Source organism: Panulirus ornatus, chromosome 13 (genome assembly GCF_036320965.1).
Source record: "Panulirus ornatus isolate Po-2019 chromosome 13, ASM3632096v1, whole genome shotgun sequence".
Taxonomy (NCBI): Eukaryota; Metazoa; Arthropoda; class Malacostraca; order Decapoda; family Palinuridae; genus Panulirus; species Panulirus ornatus.
Window position 1 is genome coordinate 51964462 of NC_092236.1, and position 18523 is coordinate 51982984.

The 18523-nt window shown below is 39.9% G+C and overlaps 1 protein-coding gene across 1 annotated transcript in view; it reads right to left on the reverse strand.

Moving 5' to 3' along the window:
* LOC139752876 (gamma-butyrobetaine dioxygenase-like) overlaps nucleotides 1-18523 on the reverse strand; it is a 43853-nt gene that overhangs the window by 10568 nt on the left and 14762 nt on the right. Inside the window, exons 2-8 of the mRNA XM_071668887.1 lie at nucleotides 11614-11713; nucleotides 10799-10932; nucleotides 3841-4022; nucleotides 3185-3380; nucleotides 2770-2997; nucleotides 2370-2500; nucleotides 436-595 (exon numbers count right to left, since the gene is read on the reverse strand). Coding sequence (XP_071524988.1) covers nucleotides 436-595; nucleotides 2370-2500; nucleotides 2770-2997; nucleotides 3185-3380; nucleotides 3841-4022; nucleotides 10799-10932; nucleotides 11614-11695 — 1113 coding nt within the window. The 5' untranslated portion in view covers nucleotides 11696-11713. The remainder of the gene's footprint in view (nucleotides 1-435; nucleotides 596-2369; nucleotides 2501-2769; nucleotides 2998-3184; nucleotides 3381-3840; nucleotides 4023-10798; nucleotides 10933-11613; nucleotides 11714-18523) is intronic.

An 18523-nucleotide genomic window follows, 5' to 3' on the forward strand; every position in this document is an offset into this window, starting at 1 on the left:
TTAGTACCCAACTCATGTCATAATTTGAACATCTGATATTTCCTACATTTTTGATGGTTGCCTATCCACTACCTATTTATTTCACATTTCTTGAATTACTTTACACCATTGTTTTATCATTCATCTGTTCTTGATGCTAAGTCAATCATGATGGAAATAGCAAGCACAAAAGAAAGAAAAGTATTACGTTTTTTTTAATTTTCCAAAAGAAGGAACAGAGAAGGGGGCCAGGTGAGGATATTCCCTCTAAGGCCCAGTCCTCTGTTCTTAATGCTACCTCGCTAATGCGGGAAATGGCGAATAGTATGAAAAAAAAAAAAAATATTTAAAATCAACCCGAGTGGTATTTACCACATACATTTCACAAAAAGACTGTGAGTATACGTTAAACAGTTATACATATGCCTAATCTTCTAATGTTGTATATTACGTCACCTTATATGCATGGTAGAATGGTGTGACAACATGTGTAGGTGCCTGAAGAGGCTTCATGGTACGATTGTTGTAGTGTACTTCTGTTACATCCCCTTCAGCATTAGTGCACAAGATGGGCCATAGTGCTGAATACTGGCGACCTTCATTCTTTATCGAAAACCTGATTAAAAAGAAGAAATGAATGAGTGTAAGTTATTTTAACAAGTGTCATCTTTTTCTCAGACAAAGTTAAATGTCTTGGTATAATGAATATCCTAAATAATACAATGAGAGTAAAGATTTCAGATTTATGAAAATGTGACGTTATTGTAAAGTAATCAGTTGAATGAGTGAAGAGGTATGTGCAAGATTAAAAGCTGTCTGATTGTCAAGAAGCTACTTGTAAGGTTAGGCATTACCATCTGTATGGCAGGAACTATCAGAGAAATAGTTTCCAAACAGCTGAAGTGCAACCTGTTGGATGAAGAGCTATATAAAGGGGGAGGAGCTGCCTGATGGATAACAGACAGCCACATGATGGACTTTGGATTAAGAGTTACTAGACAGGTGAGGTGCTACTTAATGGATGTGGAGACATCTAATATGTGGGAAACTACCTGACTGATGTGGAGCTACCTGGGAGTATGGACCTGATACTTCTTTGCAGGGTCAGTCAGGAGCGACCTGTTAAGTAATGACCAACTTGACTGGATGTGGAGCTACCCAGTGAATGGGAGAGGAACTACATGCTAGGTGAGGAGCTATTACATGGATAAGGAGTCTTATGTGAAATACATAAGAGGTTGCCTGCTGGATGAGTCATTCAATTACTGAAAAGCTGACTATAAACAATAAGGCCACAAAACTGAATACAAACCACGTGATGGGCAAAAAATTATGATGTGAGGTGGAACCTGATCAATGAGAAGCTACCTCATGGGGGTACAACAGTTTGATGGGTGAAACATAATTGAAAAGGAAGGACCTACCTTACATTTAGGGATTACCTGATGGGTTTTCGTTGCATGATGAGTAAGGAGCAACCTGATGTTTAAGGAGGTACCTGACAAATAAGGGGTTATTCAAGAGGTTTGAAATTTCCTGACTGAGAACAAAGAAGAGGAACCAGTGAGACATTGAAGAGCTAAATGATGGGAAAAAAGTAATCAGAATAGGATCCATATGATGGTTGAAGAGCCACTGATGTGTAGGTAACTGTTAGCTGGTGAAGATTAGGTGCAAGTAAGAATAAAAGTAAGTCCAAAGAGGCAAAGAGCAACAGTTTACAGGGTCCTTTTTGTGGCTGTTTATGATAATGGAAGAAATCACAAAATAGAGGTTTGCGTGAAAAAAGTAGACAGGCACCCAAATTGGTTTAGGAGAAATGTCTTTAAACTTAATATGTAATTAAAGAGGCACAAATAATGTCATTTGAGAACTTAAATCTACCTCAAAAAGAATTTATTGGTGACCACTTACACCAGACTATTCTTCATCTAGAACATTATAGGAAGATGTTGATCTTCATGTTATAAGTTGGGTTTGGAACAAATTGTATAAGGACACAGTCAAGCAAGTTTGTTGAATGAGAAAAGTCAGAAGCTATCTCGTCGAATTAGTGTTACTTGATAAGAGAGGCAGATCCTTCACAAAGGATGAGTTAATTGACATTTTAGGGGCTGCATGGAAGAGTTTCAGCTACATGATTGGATAGGAACTACCTGATTTGTTACGAGATACAAGTAAGGAGTTACATAGCAAGTAAGGAATTAAAATGATTTGAAGGTACTTGGATGCTACCTGACAAGCGAGGAACTGCTTGTTGGGAATGAAGCTACATGACTGGTTAGAAACTAAATCATGACGAATGAGTAGTCAACTGATCAGTCACAAGCCACATAATACATGTGGACTTAACTGAAAAGTTAAAAGCTTTTTAACAGGTGAGGAGATACCTTATGGGTGTGGAAGTAAGGACATGGAATGCTGCAGGCTCATTTTCTTCCAGCCAACTAGCAATGCGGAAGCCATCAGTGAAAAAGGAACGACCACCTGGATCTGAGTCAGACATCTTAGGATCGTTAGCCTGTTTGAAAGAGAATGTCTCATTTACTGCCTGAAATACTGACAATGAAAATCAAGAATTTTGAAGACAGTTTAATTCCCATCCACGTTGCCAAAATTCTTATTTTTCAGTTATATAGCTTAACTGATTGCATAATATTAGTAATTCGCTGTAAGATTTCATGAGTGATTTAAGAATATGTATAGTTGTAAAAGACAGATGACATACTAAAAGTAATGTGATAATTTCCTGTAATTCATATATGTTAATCATACATACACATATACTACCTTAAGGCAATGAAGAAGCTGCATGCCAGGACTCTTCTCTCGGTAGTTCATATCAGTGTGATGAGCCAAAGCAACCCCACTGTATGCTAGATGGGAACCCTCTACTGGCTTATTGATCACATCAAATATGTGGCCGTACTGAGTCTCCTTTACATAGGCAAAGCGCTTCACAACATCTACAATTTTGCCTGCCTCAGTTGGCACTCCACGTAAAACAGCCACGCCATACTGGAAAATTGGATAATGCACGTATGAGCATTATAGGGCCTACTATGAATATTAATATGGTGTGAAGCATCCTAAGAAAGAGTGCGGTATTTCTCATGTGCATGATAGACAAATTTTGTACATTGCATATACAAAGCATTTTATAAAAGAAAGCAAAAAAGTTTCAACCATGAAGTGTGAAGCTTACTTTGTAGAACATGTCCAGCCATTGTCTGAGGCCACTGTCACTTTCCATCATCTCATTATAAGACATCTCAGGAAAGCTGGACCAGATAGTTGTCCGATCCCACAGTTCAAACTCTGGTCGTAGAGGCATGATATCCATGTCTGCACTGTCACTGGCAAAGTTGTTTTGCATGAATGACTGCCCATACTTGAACAGCCTGTGAATAAGGAAGACATTGGATGTTACTTAGTTACTGAGAGTAATTATAAAGGGACTCATTATTTACTGATTCGATTTTTTTAACTTGTGTTAAGTTGGACAGTCATGATTATTTTTTTCACTGCATAACTGGAATATGGCCAGGCAAATTCTTTTGAATAAAGAAACTGCCAAAAAGGAAGAGTGTTGTAAAATGTATATGATAACTACAATGTTGATACCTCAGACAACTAGATTTATCATTCAGGTTAATAGTTAATGTGCACCATTTCCCACAATTGAGAAAAGTAATAACTTGCTGGTTTTTTAATAGTAAAGCAGCTGGAACACCCGGAAAATATTTCACATACACTCATGAAACCTCAAGCTCAGCTACACAGGTCTTCATGCAGTGAACAGTGTGCATTGCCCAACCGTCTATGAAATCACAGTATAGTGAGATAAAGTGGAATAAATACCATGCAGGGTCATATTCGGACTTGTGGGTTCCTGCATCTTCTGACCAAGTGATCTCTAGTTTGCCTTCACCATTGATGTTGAGAGAGAGTGGCTTGATATTCAAATCCAGAGCTGGAGAATCTACAAGCTTCTGTTTAGTGCTGGGGTCCACACATTTTGGACACTGGCAATTGTCTCGGAGCTGTGGAGGAAACACAACCTGAACATCATAACACTTTGCTGCTTTCAGATTAATCATATTTATTAAAGTCATGTGGCTACCCCACTTTCCCTCTACTTCACCCTTCTTTGACTATCTAAACTCTTGCCATGAGACTGTGGCATCCTCTCACCCACATGCAGAGATCCTCAGGTTATTTCAACATTCACTGTAGAGAATGGTTGAATTCTTTCCATAGGGAATGAATGAAATAGAGCAAGTTATCTCCCACTTTATGCATATTCCTGACTGCTATGACCACCTTTCTAATATTCTAGAGCTGTTTTTCACATATAACCCATCCTGCTGTAACTACACAGCCTCACCCCTAATTGTTTCATCTGAACACACTCTTATAAATGTAACTATTTTAATGGAACCTTACCCTCCAGCAGCTCCTTCTAAGCATAAATATTGGCACCTCAGCAAGTTGACTGAAATAACTTATGAAAATTAGTTTCTGACCTAGCTAAATTACTGTCTCCTGTTTGGTGATGTTTCTGTCTTTACTAAATACATAGCAGAGGTTATTGTAGCACGAATGGAAGCATTTATCTCCTCATCCTCCAAGACGACCTCTTCTTCCAATCCATGGTTCAACTGTTCCTGTTCTGAGGCCATTCCGGCAAGGGATCAGGCATATAGGACTTGTAAAAACTCTCCTTCCTCCAACTCCCATTCAGCATAATCATTGCAAGTATCTTAACCATGAGGCAAAGCTTTCTTTCAATCAAGAGGAAGTTTGATAACCTCTCCTTGTCATCCACTGATAGGTTTTGCTGGTTTTTAGCTAAGGCATCATTAACAACTTCTGTTACTTTACCTTGGCTTCACATTTCTTTTGTGATGGTACTATAGCTGTCTCTCCCATAGACAAAGCAACACCCTTTGGTTCCTGTGTTGTTTTTAATTCCACCTCTGATTACCAACATTTCTTCAACACCCCCCCCCCCCATGCTCTTCTTACTAATCCTATGTCCCTTCCCATAATCTGTTCTCGAAATGTCTGAAAAGCGCTTCTTTCTTTGAACACAAGCAAGGGTTATGGTCATAATGGCTTCCATCCCCAGGTACTGAAAGAGTATGCCTCCGAACTTGTACCTGTGTGTGTTCAGTTCCTTTCTGTTACAAAACTAGAACTTTTACCTCCCAGATGCATGCATTGGTACATCCCATCCTAAGAAGGGTGACCATTCTAAACCCTTGAACTTTTGTCCAGTTGCTTTGACATCTACCATTTCCAAAGTCTTTGAATCCCTGCTCAACTTCCATATCATATGACATCTTGAATCTCACAGTCTTCTCTGTGATCACCAGTATGGTTTCCATATGGCGAGGTCCATTGGTAATATTTTTTCCTATCTTGCCAATGTCTGTTTATCATTCCTGAAAGGTTTTGGAGAATCTTATATAGCTGCCCTTGACATATCCAAAGCTATTGACAAGGTGTGGCATCAGGGTATCTTCTGTAAGCTCCCCTCCCATGGCTTTCCTCATTCACTTTGCTCCCTCATATCTAGCTTCCTTCCAGACCCCTTTCTCCACCAACAGTGGTGACCCTCAGTGTTGTGTTCTGTCCCTTACACTTTTTTTTTTATCAACAATTTTCACTCTTCCACAAATTACCGAATGCAATCATATGCTGGTGACTCAACACATCATTCCTCCACATCTTTCAATTCTGCTCCTCCTTCTCTCATTCAATTTGCATCTTATCACGACACACCTTCCTCAATAAACTCAAACTTGGACAGGATATCTCCGTGGCATAGATGAAATCTTCTTAAGTTTAATGCCTCTAAGACCCAGGTTTTATGCATCTCTTTAACAAAAATTCCTTTCAAATTCTCTCCTTTGATGGTTATGTAATTCCACTTCCTGACTAAATGAACATGGTATTACTGTAACAACCACTGTTTCTTGGAAACCCTACATTATGGAAATAGCTAAGTCAGCCTCTAAGAAATGGGGGGAGAGAGAGATATATATATATATATAGAGAGAGAGAGAGAGAGAGAGAGATTTTGAAGGGCTGATGAGGTGAAGGGAAACTATTTAGGCTGAGGTATTAAACTTGTTAGAAAAGGAGAGTTAATGCATCTAGGATTTCTAGTCGGACATTGAATGGTAAAGGCCATTGCACACAGGTGTTATCAAACTAGACTATTAACAGACTGAAGTGCTTCAGAGAACTGAGTTCTTGCAGATGTCTTTGGGGATGTGAGTGCCTGCATGTGTTCTCAGAGGTATCATGACACAGGTGTTACCAGGAAGGGGAAGTCTGAACATAAATATGTTGAGTTGTTTTGTCATAGAGGAAGGTTCACTAAGGTTAGCCAACACTGTCAGTGTACAGTAAAACATCTGCTATCTGAAATGCATAACAGAAATATGTCATTTGATTTTTTTTAATTTTTTTTTTTTTTTTTTTTTTTTTTTTTATACTTTGTCGCTGTCTCCCGCGTTTGCGAGGTAGCGCAAGGAAACAGACGAAAGAAATGGCCCAACCCCCCCCCCCCCATACACATGTACATACACACGTCCACACACGCAAATATACATACCTACACAGCTTTCCATGGTTTACCCCAGACGCTTCACATGCCTTGATTCAATCCACTGACAGCACGTCAACCCCTGTATACCACATGGCTCCAATTCACTCTATTCCTTGCCCTCCTTTCACCCTCCTGCATGTTCAGGCCCCGATCACACAAAATCTTTTTCACTCCATCTTTCCACCTCCAATTTGGTCTCCCTCTTCTCCTCGTTCCCTCCACCTCCGACACATATATCCTCTTGGTCAATCTTTCCTCACTCATTCTCTCCATGTGCCCAAACCATTTCAAAACACCCTCTTCTGCTCTCTCAACCACGCTCTTTTTATTTCCACACATCTCTCTTACCCTTACGTTACTTACTCGATCAAACCACCTCACACCACACATTGTCCTCAAACATCTCATTTCCAGCACATCCATCCTCCTGCGCACATCTCTATCCATAGCCCACGCCTCGCAACCATACAACATTGTTGGAACCACTATTCCTTCAAACATACCCATTTTTGCTTTCCGAGATAATGTTCTCGACTTCCACACATTTTTCAAGGCTCCCAAAATTTTCGCCCCCTCCCCCACCCTATGATCCACTTCCGCTTCCATGGTTCCATCCGCTGCCAGATCCACTCCCAGATATCTAAAACACTTCACTTCCTCCAGTTTTTCTCCATTCAAACTCACCTCCCAATTGACTTGACCCTCACCCCTACTGTACCTAATAACCTTGCTCTTATTCCCATTTACTCTTAACTTTCTTCTTCCACACACTTTTTAATGCATTACATAATTCAACCTTTGTCCATCCCTTGCTTTAAGTAAGGTTTACGTTCTGCAAAAACCTCACACAGAGAGAAATCGCATATATCACCGTGGTTTCTCCCATTATCTTCACAATATACAGCTTCTGACATCACATATACTTATCTAGCTATCCTTTACTTGCTTGAAATGGCAAGTAAATGGCTTTGCTACATTGTCTTCTTCACATACATTCATAAATCTTCAGAACGTTAGACCTGAGCTGGAAGTTATTTGGGCTGCTTTTCTTCTTCGTCCTATGCTCTGTATATTATGAAAACATTTTCTCTAGAAGTAGTAGGCTGGAACATTACTTATATGTAGTTTGGAGTAGGCGAGAGATAGATAGATAGATAAAGAGAGAGAGAGAGAGAACTTCTCTTTTAAATAATACCATCAAAACTGGCACTCTTTCCTCAACACAGTCAATCTCAAGAACATAGCAACCAACTCTGGCCCATAGAAGCCTATGAAAACACTGCACCATAGTTGCCTTCTTCCAGTAGCCTGTTAAGGGTGAAATGCTAAGAGCTAAGGAGCAGCAATGGGGTTCTCTATTTATGAAGACTAAGGCTAAAAAGCGGCAATGGAGTTCACCAGTAACTTGGAGATTAAGAGTAGGAAGGGGCACTGGAATTTAACAATTATGGAGACTTTTGCAGTGGCCACCCCTTTGAAGGGCTTCCTGGAGTGAACAGGCATCAGAGGTATATATATATAGAGTGATAGAACAAGAAGGTTCACTACCCATAGTGCTATGAGAAATGAAGATGGGTGTCAGGTACAGTAGTTTGAAGAATACACGAGTGACATGTTATCACTTGGGGCAATTCTCTGCCTAAAGGTCCTCAAATGAGATTATTGAACCCAAGGTGGTCGTATGTTAGAATGTTGAAGAGTATGACAATCATGAGATCAGCACTCACTTGTTTTAACAGCACGATAAGCAACGGCAGTTTTAATCATGCAGGAAAGCAATTTCACAGCCTCCTTTTGAGAAGGAGATTAAGACATATTTTCAGAGGAGTTTCAACAATGATTTCGACTCGTCTGCTGCTACAAGGGAAGAGGAAACACGGGTCTTGCCAGAGAGGAAGAATAGGGCATACAGGCCATGTTAAACAGGTGTCACAAAAAGGGTTTATGTCAAGGGTCTTATTGAGGAGCGAGATTAAGTTGGAGGGTCACTACACATTAGTGTTAAAAGAGGAGGATTAGTAATCACAAGTGTTATCAGAGAGGAAGGGTCACAATGCAAATGTTGGAACAAAAGATGGCCCTGCACTAGAGGTTTATCTAGATAGAGAATTGGAGGAGCACCACATGTTTTTAGATAGAAAGGGGTCACTGAACACGAGTCACCATACAAGTGTCTTCATGGAGAAAAAGCCACCATTCAGGTCTTTTCTGAAGTATTCTCATTACCCACAGGTGTTGTCAGAGGCCACTCCACCGTGGTGTTGTTACAACTGGATGTATAAAAGTTCTGAGGAAGGAAGGTTTACTGCACATGTTGTCAGTCAAGAAGGGGTCATTGCTCGTAGGTCATGTTAGAGAATGAAAGTCACCACTCAAGTGTTGCCACCGAGAGAGCATCATAATGCTGCTGTCAGACATGGAGGGTCGGAGTACTGTTCTCACAGTCGAAGTCATTGCAGCTGTCATAGAAGGATGATACACACACACAAAGTTTGGCTAACGTACCTAAAGAAACATAAGGAGCGTTTGAGGTCCAGAGGAAAGCAACAAAGATGGTACCAAAATCAAGAGTTCTGAGTTAATGGAGAAAGGCTAAATGCTTCGAATTTGTTCACCATGGAAGAGAGAAAAGTGAGGGGTGACCTGATCACAAACTTAAGTTTTTAAATAGTTCGATGATGTGGAGTGAATGTTTCTAGTAATACAGGGATGAACCAATCAGAAGACATAACATAAAATTAAGTAAAAAACTATAAAGAAAATGCTGAAGTACTTTTACAGTACAAGAGTAGTGGAGTAATGGAATAAAACGACTGAAGACATGATTAACGCAGAGGGAATAAAATCATTTAAGAAGTTGAATGATAATGTTCAAGAGATGGGTTCGCACGAATATAAAACATCCCGCCCCAAGAGTACAAATACGAAATTACACTCAGTTCCTGGTTTAGTGGTTATCGCCGTGACCATGATTCACGCAAAGGCCCGCCCGGGTTTGGATCATGGGTACAGCACTTGGCCCACAGCTAAATCCCTGGTGTTCATCCTCCTCTCGGGACTGGTTGATAAATGGGTACCTAGCTAAGGCTCGGGTGTGTTTACAAACATAAGAATTAAGCTATGACATACACACAGGAGAGAGAAACGGGGAAACACGAGTATAAAACTTACTCCATGCAACACAAACAGTTATCACAAACAGGTGAGTAGATAGTGAAGTTTGTACAAACAGATGTAGTCAGATAAAAGCGCCCATCTTCCCTGAAAAAACAGCGTCATCCTTAGAATGCAATAGAATCTTCTGAGAAACGAGATTAAACGTAGCAGCAACTGGTGAAGAAATGTGTTTGGCCGTTATTTCGCAAGTGTCATATCATAACCTGATCACGAATTCTGCATAAGAATCCAGAATGTCATATTGCATTTAGTAAACTATGGATGAAAAAGCAATGCAGTCACAAGGTATTAAGAATATATTTAGTCTGTAAGGCTTGTTTCTCGAAGGAGGAAGAGGGTAGCAGAAGAAGCATTCCTAACCGTGAGATCCAGCGCAACATTCTACATGCACGACCTGCTAGGAGATATGAACGTGTCAGATACGTATCAACCTTTCAACCTCACTGCGTTATGAGAGTATAAGGTATGAATATAATCTCAGATAATCAATCAATCCACTACAGAAAGGCTAACACATATATACATAACTACGTGGCTTGAAGACATCTCGTTGTGGTAACTTAAAATTCTGAATACGACAGTACGACCTTTGAATACGTCAACCTGGCTGGCCTTTGTCCAAACCCTTAAGGGTAAGAACAAAGGCCAAACCATCAAATTCAAAGGTTGTATCGCCGTGCTCAGGGGGTTTCAATTCATCCTACTTGCTTGGTGCCAAGTGTGAGTGGGGTGGGGTAGGAAACAGCTCTACAATGGACCCTGCAGGTTGGGACCGACCACAGAAACAAAATGAAACTATTAAATTTGCCGTTAATGGTTTTTTTTTTTCTTCAGCCAAAATGATTAAAAGGAACAATCAACCTTGCCGGCAACATCTTCCTCTAATAATTTAAATAACATTTTCCGAATAATTAAAGTATATCTCGAGTAAATTACATTCTAAGAACATAAGAAGCCGTTATGGGTATAAACTATAAAAAGTAGAGTATAGTGATTGACTGGAGTGCTCCAGGGGGAACGTACCCAGATGTACTTGAAGTCAGCGGTGGTGTGGGTGTCAAATATGACTTTGGTGGTGAGGTGGTGCGCCGGGAGGACAGACATGAGGGAGGGCGGGACGATGGCCGGGTCCGCCCGCACTGACACCAACGATTTCTCTGTAGAAGGGATAAACAGCTTCGTCAGGAAGGTCTTATGCATCATCTGATCATCTAAAACGCCATTATAGCACACTCAAATATATATATATATATATATATATATATATATATATATATATATATATATATATGCCATCCTGCCTGAGTTACTACCTTCGCTGTAGCCATACTTTTCTCCTTATATGTAAATCAAATTTGGAAGATACCTCTTTTGCCGTTCCCCGTCTATCTAATCCCTTAAGTGTGACGCATCATCTTTTCACCGTGTGTTCATGCTTAAGGGTCGTACCGTCGTGCTCCTGGGGTTAACATCCCAGAAACATATAGTAAACAGTGAAGCATTATATAGGTAGGTGAATACTGAAGGTAGGCAGATTGATATATAAATTCTTAACATATGCTTAGTTATAAATTGAAAAGCCTTATAGGCTTGTACATGGTCAAGCAGACAGTAGTAATTAATGAATTCGTGGATATAACGACAGTCAACAGATGGTCAGATTTACAGACATCTTAGCAAAAAAAAGAAAAAAAAGAGCAATGACATAAAATCACAACTTGCTTGCTACATCAACAGCAAAGCCCTCGGACAGGTAGAAACGCGGATGGAAAGAGATGTAAACGTTGCGAGTGGGAAGGGCGCTTTGAAGGTATGAATGAGAGACATCCATGACTGACCTCTGGTGTGGAGGGCGCGCGATGTTTGCAGCAGTGGCACCACCGTCCGCTTCACCAGCACCGTTGACAACCTCATCGACATCTTGGCTCACGTCTGACTCTGGAAAGGAGTAAAACTTTGTCAGGCGGCTAACAACAGGGTGCACAGTGGACTGGAAGTACCATCTTATCATCTACGTTGGCAAGTAATGAACAGCAAGCAACAACCATTTCGTCACGCCTTTTCACGCAATGTGCATAAACAATATAACTTAACTATATGCTACAATACTTTCGTTTTTGGATACTGTAAATGAGCAGTTGGACATTAAAACATGTTTAGTATTTGTATAACTAAATTCCATCAATGGACGGGGGGGTTGGGGTGGGGGTTACAAATATATATATATATATATATATATATATATATATATATATATATATATATATATATATATATATATATATATATATAATTCGGATGATGCAATCTATGGAGAAAATCAAGAGTAAACATATGTATAATCCACATTTGTTCAGTCCTGTAAATTACCAAAAGTAAATTTACTTATACATCATGTAAACGATACATAAAAACTTTACACTTTGGTGATTATTTTTCTTATTTAATATTTAGCTAAATATATGGACAACGATAATGTCAGAGCTTAAGGTTCCGACCTAAGAATAGCCCGGCAGCCCATGCTATACATATTTAATAATACATATTTGATACATTTGTCCTCGGGTCCTTTTGAAGGATGAATTATGTTTAATGAAGTTGATTTTCGTAGATGTCAGTCCATTTCACCATGTTTTGTCCGTGATTTTTTTTTTCGGTAGGTTTAAGCCAATCACTGACACTAAAAACGTCCACTGGACTTATCAGCTGCATCCAGTGTTGCTAACACCTTACTATACCTAACCTTGTACGGACTATACACACAGGGAAAGAGTAAGTTGTGGTAGGATTTTCTTGAACAGCTGAAGAAAGGTGGTCGGTGGATGTAGCTTGCCGTTGATAGCCTCATAACACTAGCAGTTGATAGGCTTAAAGAAAGAAAGAAGAAAAAAAAGACCTAACCTTGGGCCAGCACCCATGATGCTCCGACCAAATGCCTAAGGCTGGACTAGTGTGATTACCATAGCTCTACACCGACTGAGGCTGGTCTAGTATGTCTACCATAGCTCAACACCGACTGAGGTTGATGTAGTATGTCTACCATAGCTCTACACCGACTGAAGCTGGTCTAGTATGTCTACCATAGCTCTAAACCGACTGAGGCTGGTCTAGTATGTCTACCATAGCTCTACACCGACTGAAGCTGGTCTAGTATGCCTACCATAGCTCTACACCCACTGAGGCTGGGTTACTGTGGCTATCATATCTATGCACTGTGAATACTAATCATGTGTTACGGGGAAAGTTTTACACTCGTGTTGCCCCGCGTCTTAACCTTGTATATGTGTACCACGTCTTCCTCTTCTGTTTATTGGAAATTGTGAGAGCTGGGTTGTGTTTCATAGCACGCAGCTTTTACTAAATTCACTAGTACATTAGATATTGTATTATGCCTTTAATTCCATGTTTTCAGATTGCTAGGTAACGGTGGCAAGTGTTCATTTGATGGTGAAGTTGAATATTATACCAGTGAAAACATCTAAGAATTTTTTTTGCCTTAATTCGGAAACTTAAGACAGTAAAAGGACAACAGAATATTATTCTAAGCTTATACAAAGATGCGTCGTGTTTCTCATTTAGTTGCTGTGATTTGTTTCCTAATAAATACAAAATTCCTGTTCTGAGCGAGTTCTAATAATTTCTCGTTTTCTTCCAATGAGGAGGATTGTAATAAGGGCGCTGTACACATATACGATAGCGGTTCGTGATTCTGATGAATATGAATGATGTGGCAGTACTACTATATACGTGGACTCATAGGAGTATATATATATATATATACGGACTCTAAACTTTTCTTTCCCTTATCTTCATTACCCTGCCCACTATCGACCTAAGACAAAATTATTGTTGGTTAGCCATGCCTTTGCTATTCATTTCTGTCATAATGGTGTAATAGAATTAGGATTTTTTAATTTACGGTTGCAGAGGTTTTAACAGATATCGACAAAAATCATGTCTGGGGACTCGGATATAGTCCACCCCACAGCGACCGAGTCAAAATGATTTTAGATGAGTTATGTTTTTTCAATGTGGTATCGTCTTTCTTTTCATGAGTAGCTGTGGTTTTATAAGGAAGACACAGAATACCAGCCTAGTGACCCTGATGTATTTCACCTTTACCTGGCATAACATGCTTAAAATGATCTGTATACGTGGAATAATGTAAGAGGTCCATTCATGGTTGATATGATTTTCATCGGTTTTGATATCAAAATCGTTTGGCCCTAAATACGTAAAAATAAGAAATACATAACAAAAGTCTTTAAAGTATAAAGGATAGTTTGAGCACTAATTTCGTAAAATAACCCACGATATAACTGCCAGTGTAACGGGAACACCAAATTTATTAAAAATGAAGTCCAAACGCCGTTGAGAAAAGTCATTTCCACTAAAGACAACATACATGTTCATATGAGTACAATGAAAGCATGTCAGAAAAAAACACGAAACTAAACTGGCATTTTAAAACTCAGTCACGACGTCTGTCGTCTTATTTTTCTTTCCTCGCTGTATAAATACATAAACGTATCGTGATATCAGTCAAAATTATGACGCGATTTTACTTACCAAGATGCACATTTAGGAAACCCACGAGTTTCACTTAAGAGCCATGATTTCACCGTCGCTCGTAATGGCAAGACGTGTATATGTATATATAGTTGCAGACACAGTCGCAGGTTTCGCCATCTATTGTTGTGCGACTTAAGTAATTAGAGCCCGATTAGCATTTTCCCCCCTAATTCGCCAAATGTCACTATTGACAACACGCGAGGTTTATGCGAGTTATGCATCTTACACTATCTTCCTTTATGCCATCACCCTCCAGGCTCCACTAGTCCAGTTCAGTTTACAATCAACTTGGTGAAGCAACAGTCGTTCTACCTAGTCTATGTCCAGTTTCCCCACGTCAGATTTGTGTGCGTTTGCTAAAATCACTGAGGAAGGAGGTTACACACCTCAGCAAGTGTGTGGGTGAGAATGGCTCACCTTCGAAAAGAATATAAACCAGGACATTTAGTTGCATGGAAGAAAGCCTTGAAGTCCAGATCCCCACGTCTGGTAAGTTTTCAAGTTCACATTTTCCCATCATTGTGAATATCTGTAAAATTACTAGTTCAGGAACTAGGTGAGAACCAACGGAAGGAAACTGTGCATAGAATGATGTATAATACAGTTTATCATTTTATCGAACAATTTAAACAGTATAACTTGAAGTTTTGTATGGTGCTTGATAAAGGTGTTGCTAGCCAGCATTCTTTCCGTTCGAGCCCTAACACCCATTTTCTCCATTATTATTATTATTATTATTATATATATATATATATATATATATATATATATATATATATATATATATATATATATACATACGATTTTTTTTAGCTCAAGATTTAGGTATGAATATTTTAGAACTGTCGAAGAAATATATAGAAAATACAAAATGCCACACATTCTTCCATCCATTTTCTCCGTTACTTTTTTTTGAATATGTAAATGATTACTAGTTCATGAGTTAGGTAGAAAACTACTGAAGAGAATTATATATATATATATATATATATATATATATATATATATATATATATATATATATATATGGATGCAAAGGATGAACTGCGTGGAGGGGGAGGGGTGGACGTGTTGAAAATGAAACGTTTGAGGACAATAAGTGGTGTGAGGTAGTTTGACCGAGTAAGTAATGAAAGGGTAAGAGAGTTGTGGTAATAAAATGAGTGATTAAGAGAGCTGAATATGGATGATGAGCTGAAATGGTTTGGCCTTAAAGATAGACTGAGGAGAAAATATTGATAAATAGAATATATTTGTCAGAAGTGGAGGGAAATACGAGACGGGGAGACTAAACTGAAAATGGAAGGATAAAGTAAAAAAAGACTTTGAGCGATCAGGGCCTGAACATACAGGAGGGTGAAAGGTGTGCACGAATAGAAAGAACTAAACGATTTGGTATACAGGGCATGTGAAGCGTCCAGGGTAAACTATGGACCTTCTCTTCAGTTCTGTAGACACCCACATACATCGGCAACAAACCAACCCAAAGAGGTCTCGTTGCCCACGTATGTTAAACGGATTCGATTGCCTGTAATCAAACAGCCAGTTTTATGTTACGATTACCGGTAGCTGGGTGAATAAGCGCCCCCACCGCCACCACAAGCAGCAGTGGTCGAATCCTATTTCCGTGGTGATTATGTTCTGTGTAAAAAGCACCTCTGAAACACTTACGTCAGGTTCGTACACCTCCGGGTTGTCAGGGAAAGATCGGTAAAACGCTTATGGTTACAACAAGAACCCACTGCTCAAGGTGAGGAACAGCAATGTAACAGTTTGATAATATACGAAGGTTAAGATTGAACCCAATGCTTGTAAGCACCCTCCCCGTATACAGTGAAACTAGTGACAGTCATACACTCGCATTAAAATGTTGGGAACTGTGCAGCAAACACATATGAGGCAGGTTTCAAGATTATCATTCATCATTCGTGTTTACATTTTCATCCTCTGACCTCTTTTTCGTCTATTCAGAATCTGAAACACTCTGTCACTCATCGATATACACAAATTCTTCACGGTAACTAATTTCTCAATGATTACCTCAACCTTCCCCCCCCCCCCCCCAAAAAAAAAGGGGAAGAAAAACTGGTTTTGTTGCGGAAGACTCCCGCCCGACCTTGCGTCCATGTAGGCTTCGAGGTTGTCCCGGCTCCCAGGGATGTATCATAAACCAGAACTAACCGTTGAGGGCCTGATTATGCTCGTATGTGAATGAAAATGATATCTGTGACGAGATCTCTCCATCTGCCGAGTTTTCTGTACAGTAAGGCCGGAATTCAGTTGTTTATCTGCTCACAGTCTCTTGTCTGCAGTTTCTAAATGTTTATGAAATACTTGTGTCTGGTGGTCTAGAACCGACCCCGTAGAGCAACCTTTTTTCTCATGGTTTTTCTTTTTTTTTTCGTGCTATGGTCGAATACTCTCTCTCTCTCTCTCTCTCTCTCTCTCTCTCTCTCTCTCTCTCTCTCTCTCTCTCTCTCTCTCTCTCTCCCTTCGTGCTTTCCAACTTACACTTGTATTTTCTTTTTTTTCTACTTGTTCTCTGTCATCACACTGGCTTCGTGTGTCATACTAAATGTTATGCGTCCTTGTCCGATCTTCCCGAGTAAGTTGGCCGCCCAGGGCACACCGGCCTGTACCTCCTGTTGCCTCTCTGGCCTTCATTCCGGCTCTGTGGCGGGTGAGGTTGGTCTGAACGAGTGCCAAAACGCTGTAGTTAATCAACAGCATCATCATGCAGAAGCACTTTCATGCATCAGATATGAAATCTACAGCTGGCAGATGCAGGGGCTCTGCACGCCATGTCACTCGTGCGTTTACCAAACGTTAGTACAAACGAAATAAAGTTGCACGTTAGCAGGGTCCTCCAGAGACAAGAGAAGAGGAAGAACAATCACTAAAAAAATCACAAAGTCATATAGCTGGAATAACCTGTCGATACGAGGCAAATATGTGTTTGTTTACTAGTCCTTCGATGGGTTGTCAAGCCTCGCTCTTGTTGACATCTCTCTCTCCCTCAACACGTGCATGGACCTCTAGGGTTATCGACCAGGTTATCACTCTGGTTATCAGTTAGCGTTATCATCGGGTGGAGAAGGGCGTATGCGTGTCCAGGAGGGGCACGTGTAACGACTTAAGAGGCCCCGTTACCTCCCACCTGACCCACATGCAGACGAGGCCATCCACACGGGGAGGGAGGTTTACGCTAGCAGGCACCAATTTCTTGAACATTCTCTAAGCTGTTCACATTTACGACATCCCCTTGTCTCAGTTTAGGGTGTGATGTCACGACAGCCTTGTGACACATTTTTGAGAATCGGAGTTTCAAAATCTGTAGAGTTCGTAATGCAGTAAGTGAACCATAGAGAATAATAATCAAAAGAGGCAATAAGTCTCTGCCCAGACCTTAACTCCCACTTAGCTTAATGTCCTCACTTGGTAAACTTACAAAAATCATCGTCTTCCAAATCCTGATATTTTTTTTTGATAAACTAGGGCCTGTATGATGAAAGTAAAGCAGTTTATTCATGTTTTTATTTTCAGAAAACATTTGATCAAGTCTTACGTCAAAGAGAACTAACAAAGGTTAAGTCACATGATGTTCTATTTACATGGCGTTGTACTTATGTGGCGATAAAATTCGATGACTGGCCGTAAACAAAGTCATGATAATGGTCAAGCCTCAGAATAGTTGATCTTTGTTTATTTGGTGTATAGAAACGATCATCAGCAACACTTACACGATGCTCACAACTAGGAAAAAAAATAAAATCTTAAGGATTTAGTTCGGCCACTAAACCTGAGCGAGATAAACAAATATGGGATGAGCGGTTGGGTCTCAAGTGCACGGGGTGGAAAAACAAAAAAACGAGACCTCGGCTAGCAACTAATGTGATCCCCGGAACGGGAAAAAATTACATTTTACATGAAAAAGACAGACAGCAGGAGGCCTGATTGGCCCACGACTGGGTTGTTTGGATATATATATATATATATATATATATATATATATAAGGAGTTTAACTTGACAAGAAAATGTAATGCCGCTCAGCAGTTTTTAAGCTATCACCGGCTCCCTGCTGCTGCGTATAAGCCTTCTTGCGTCCCCGTTAACGCTGTCGTTTATACAGTTCATTTCTGGCATTTTTCTCAGAGTATACCTTAATTTATGAAATG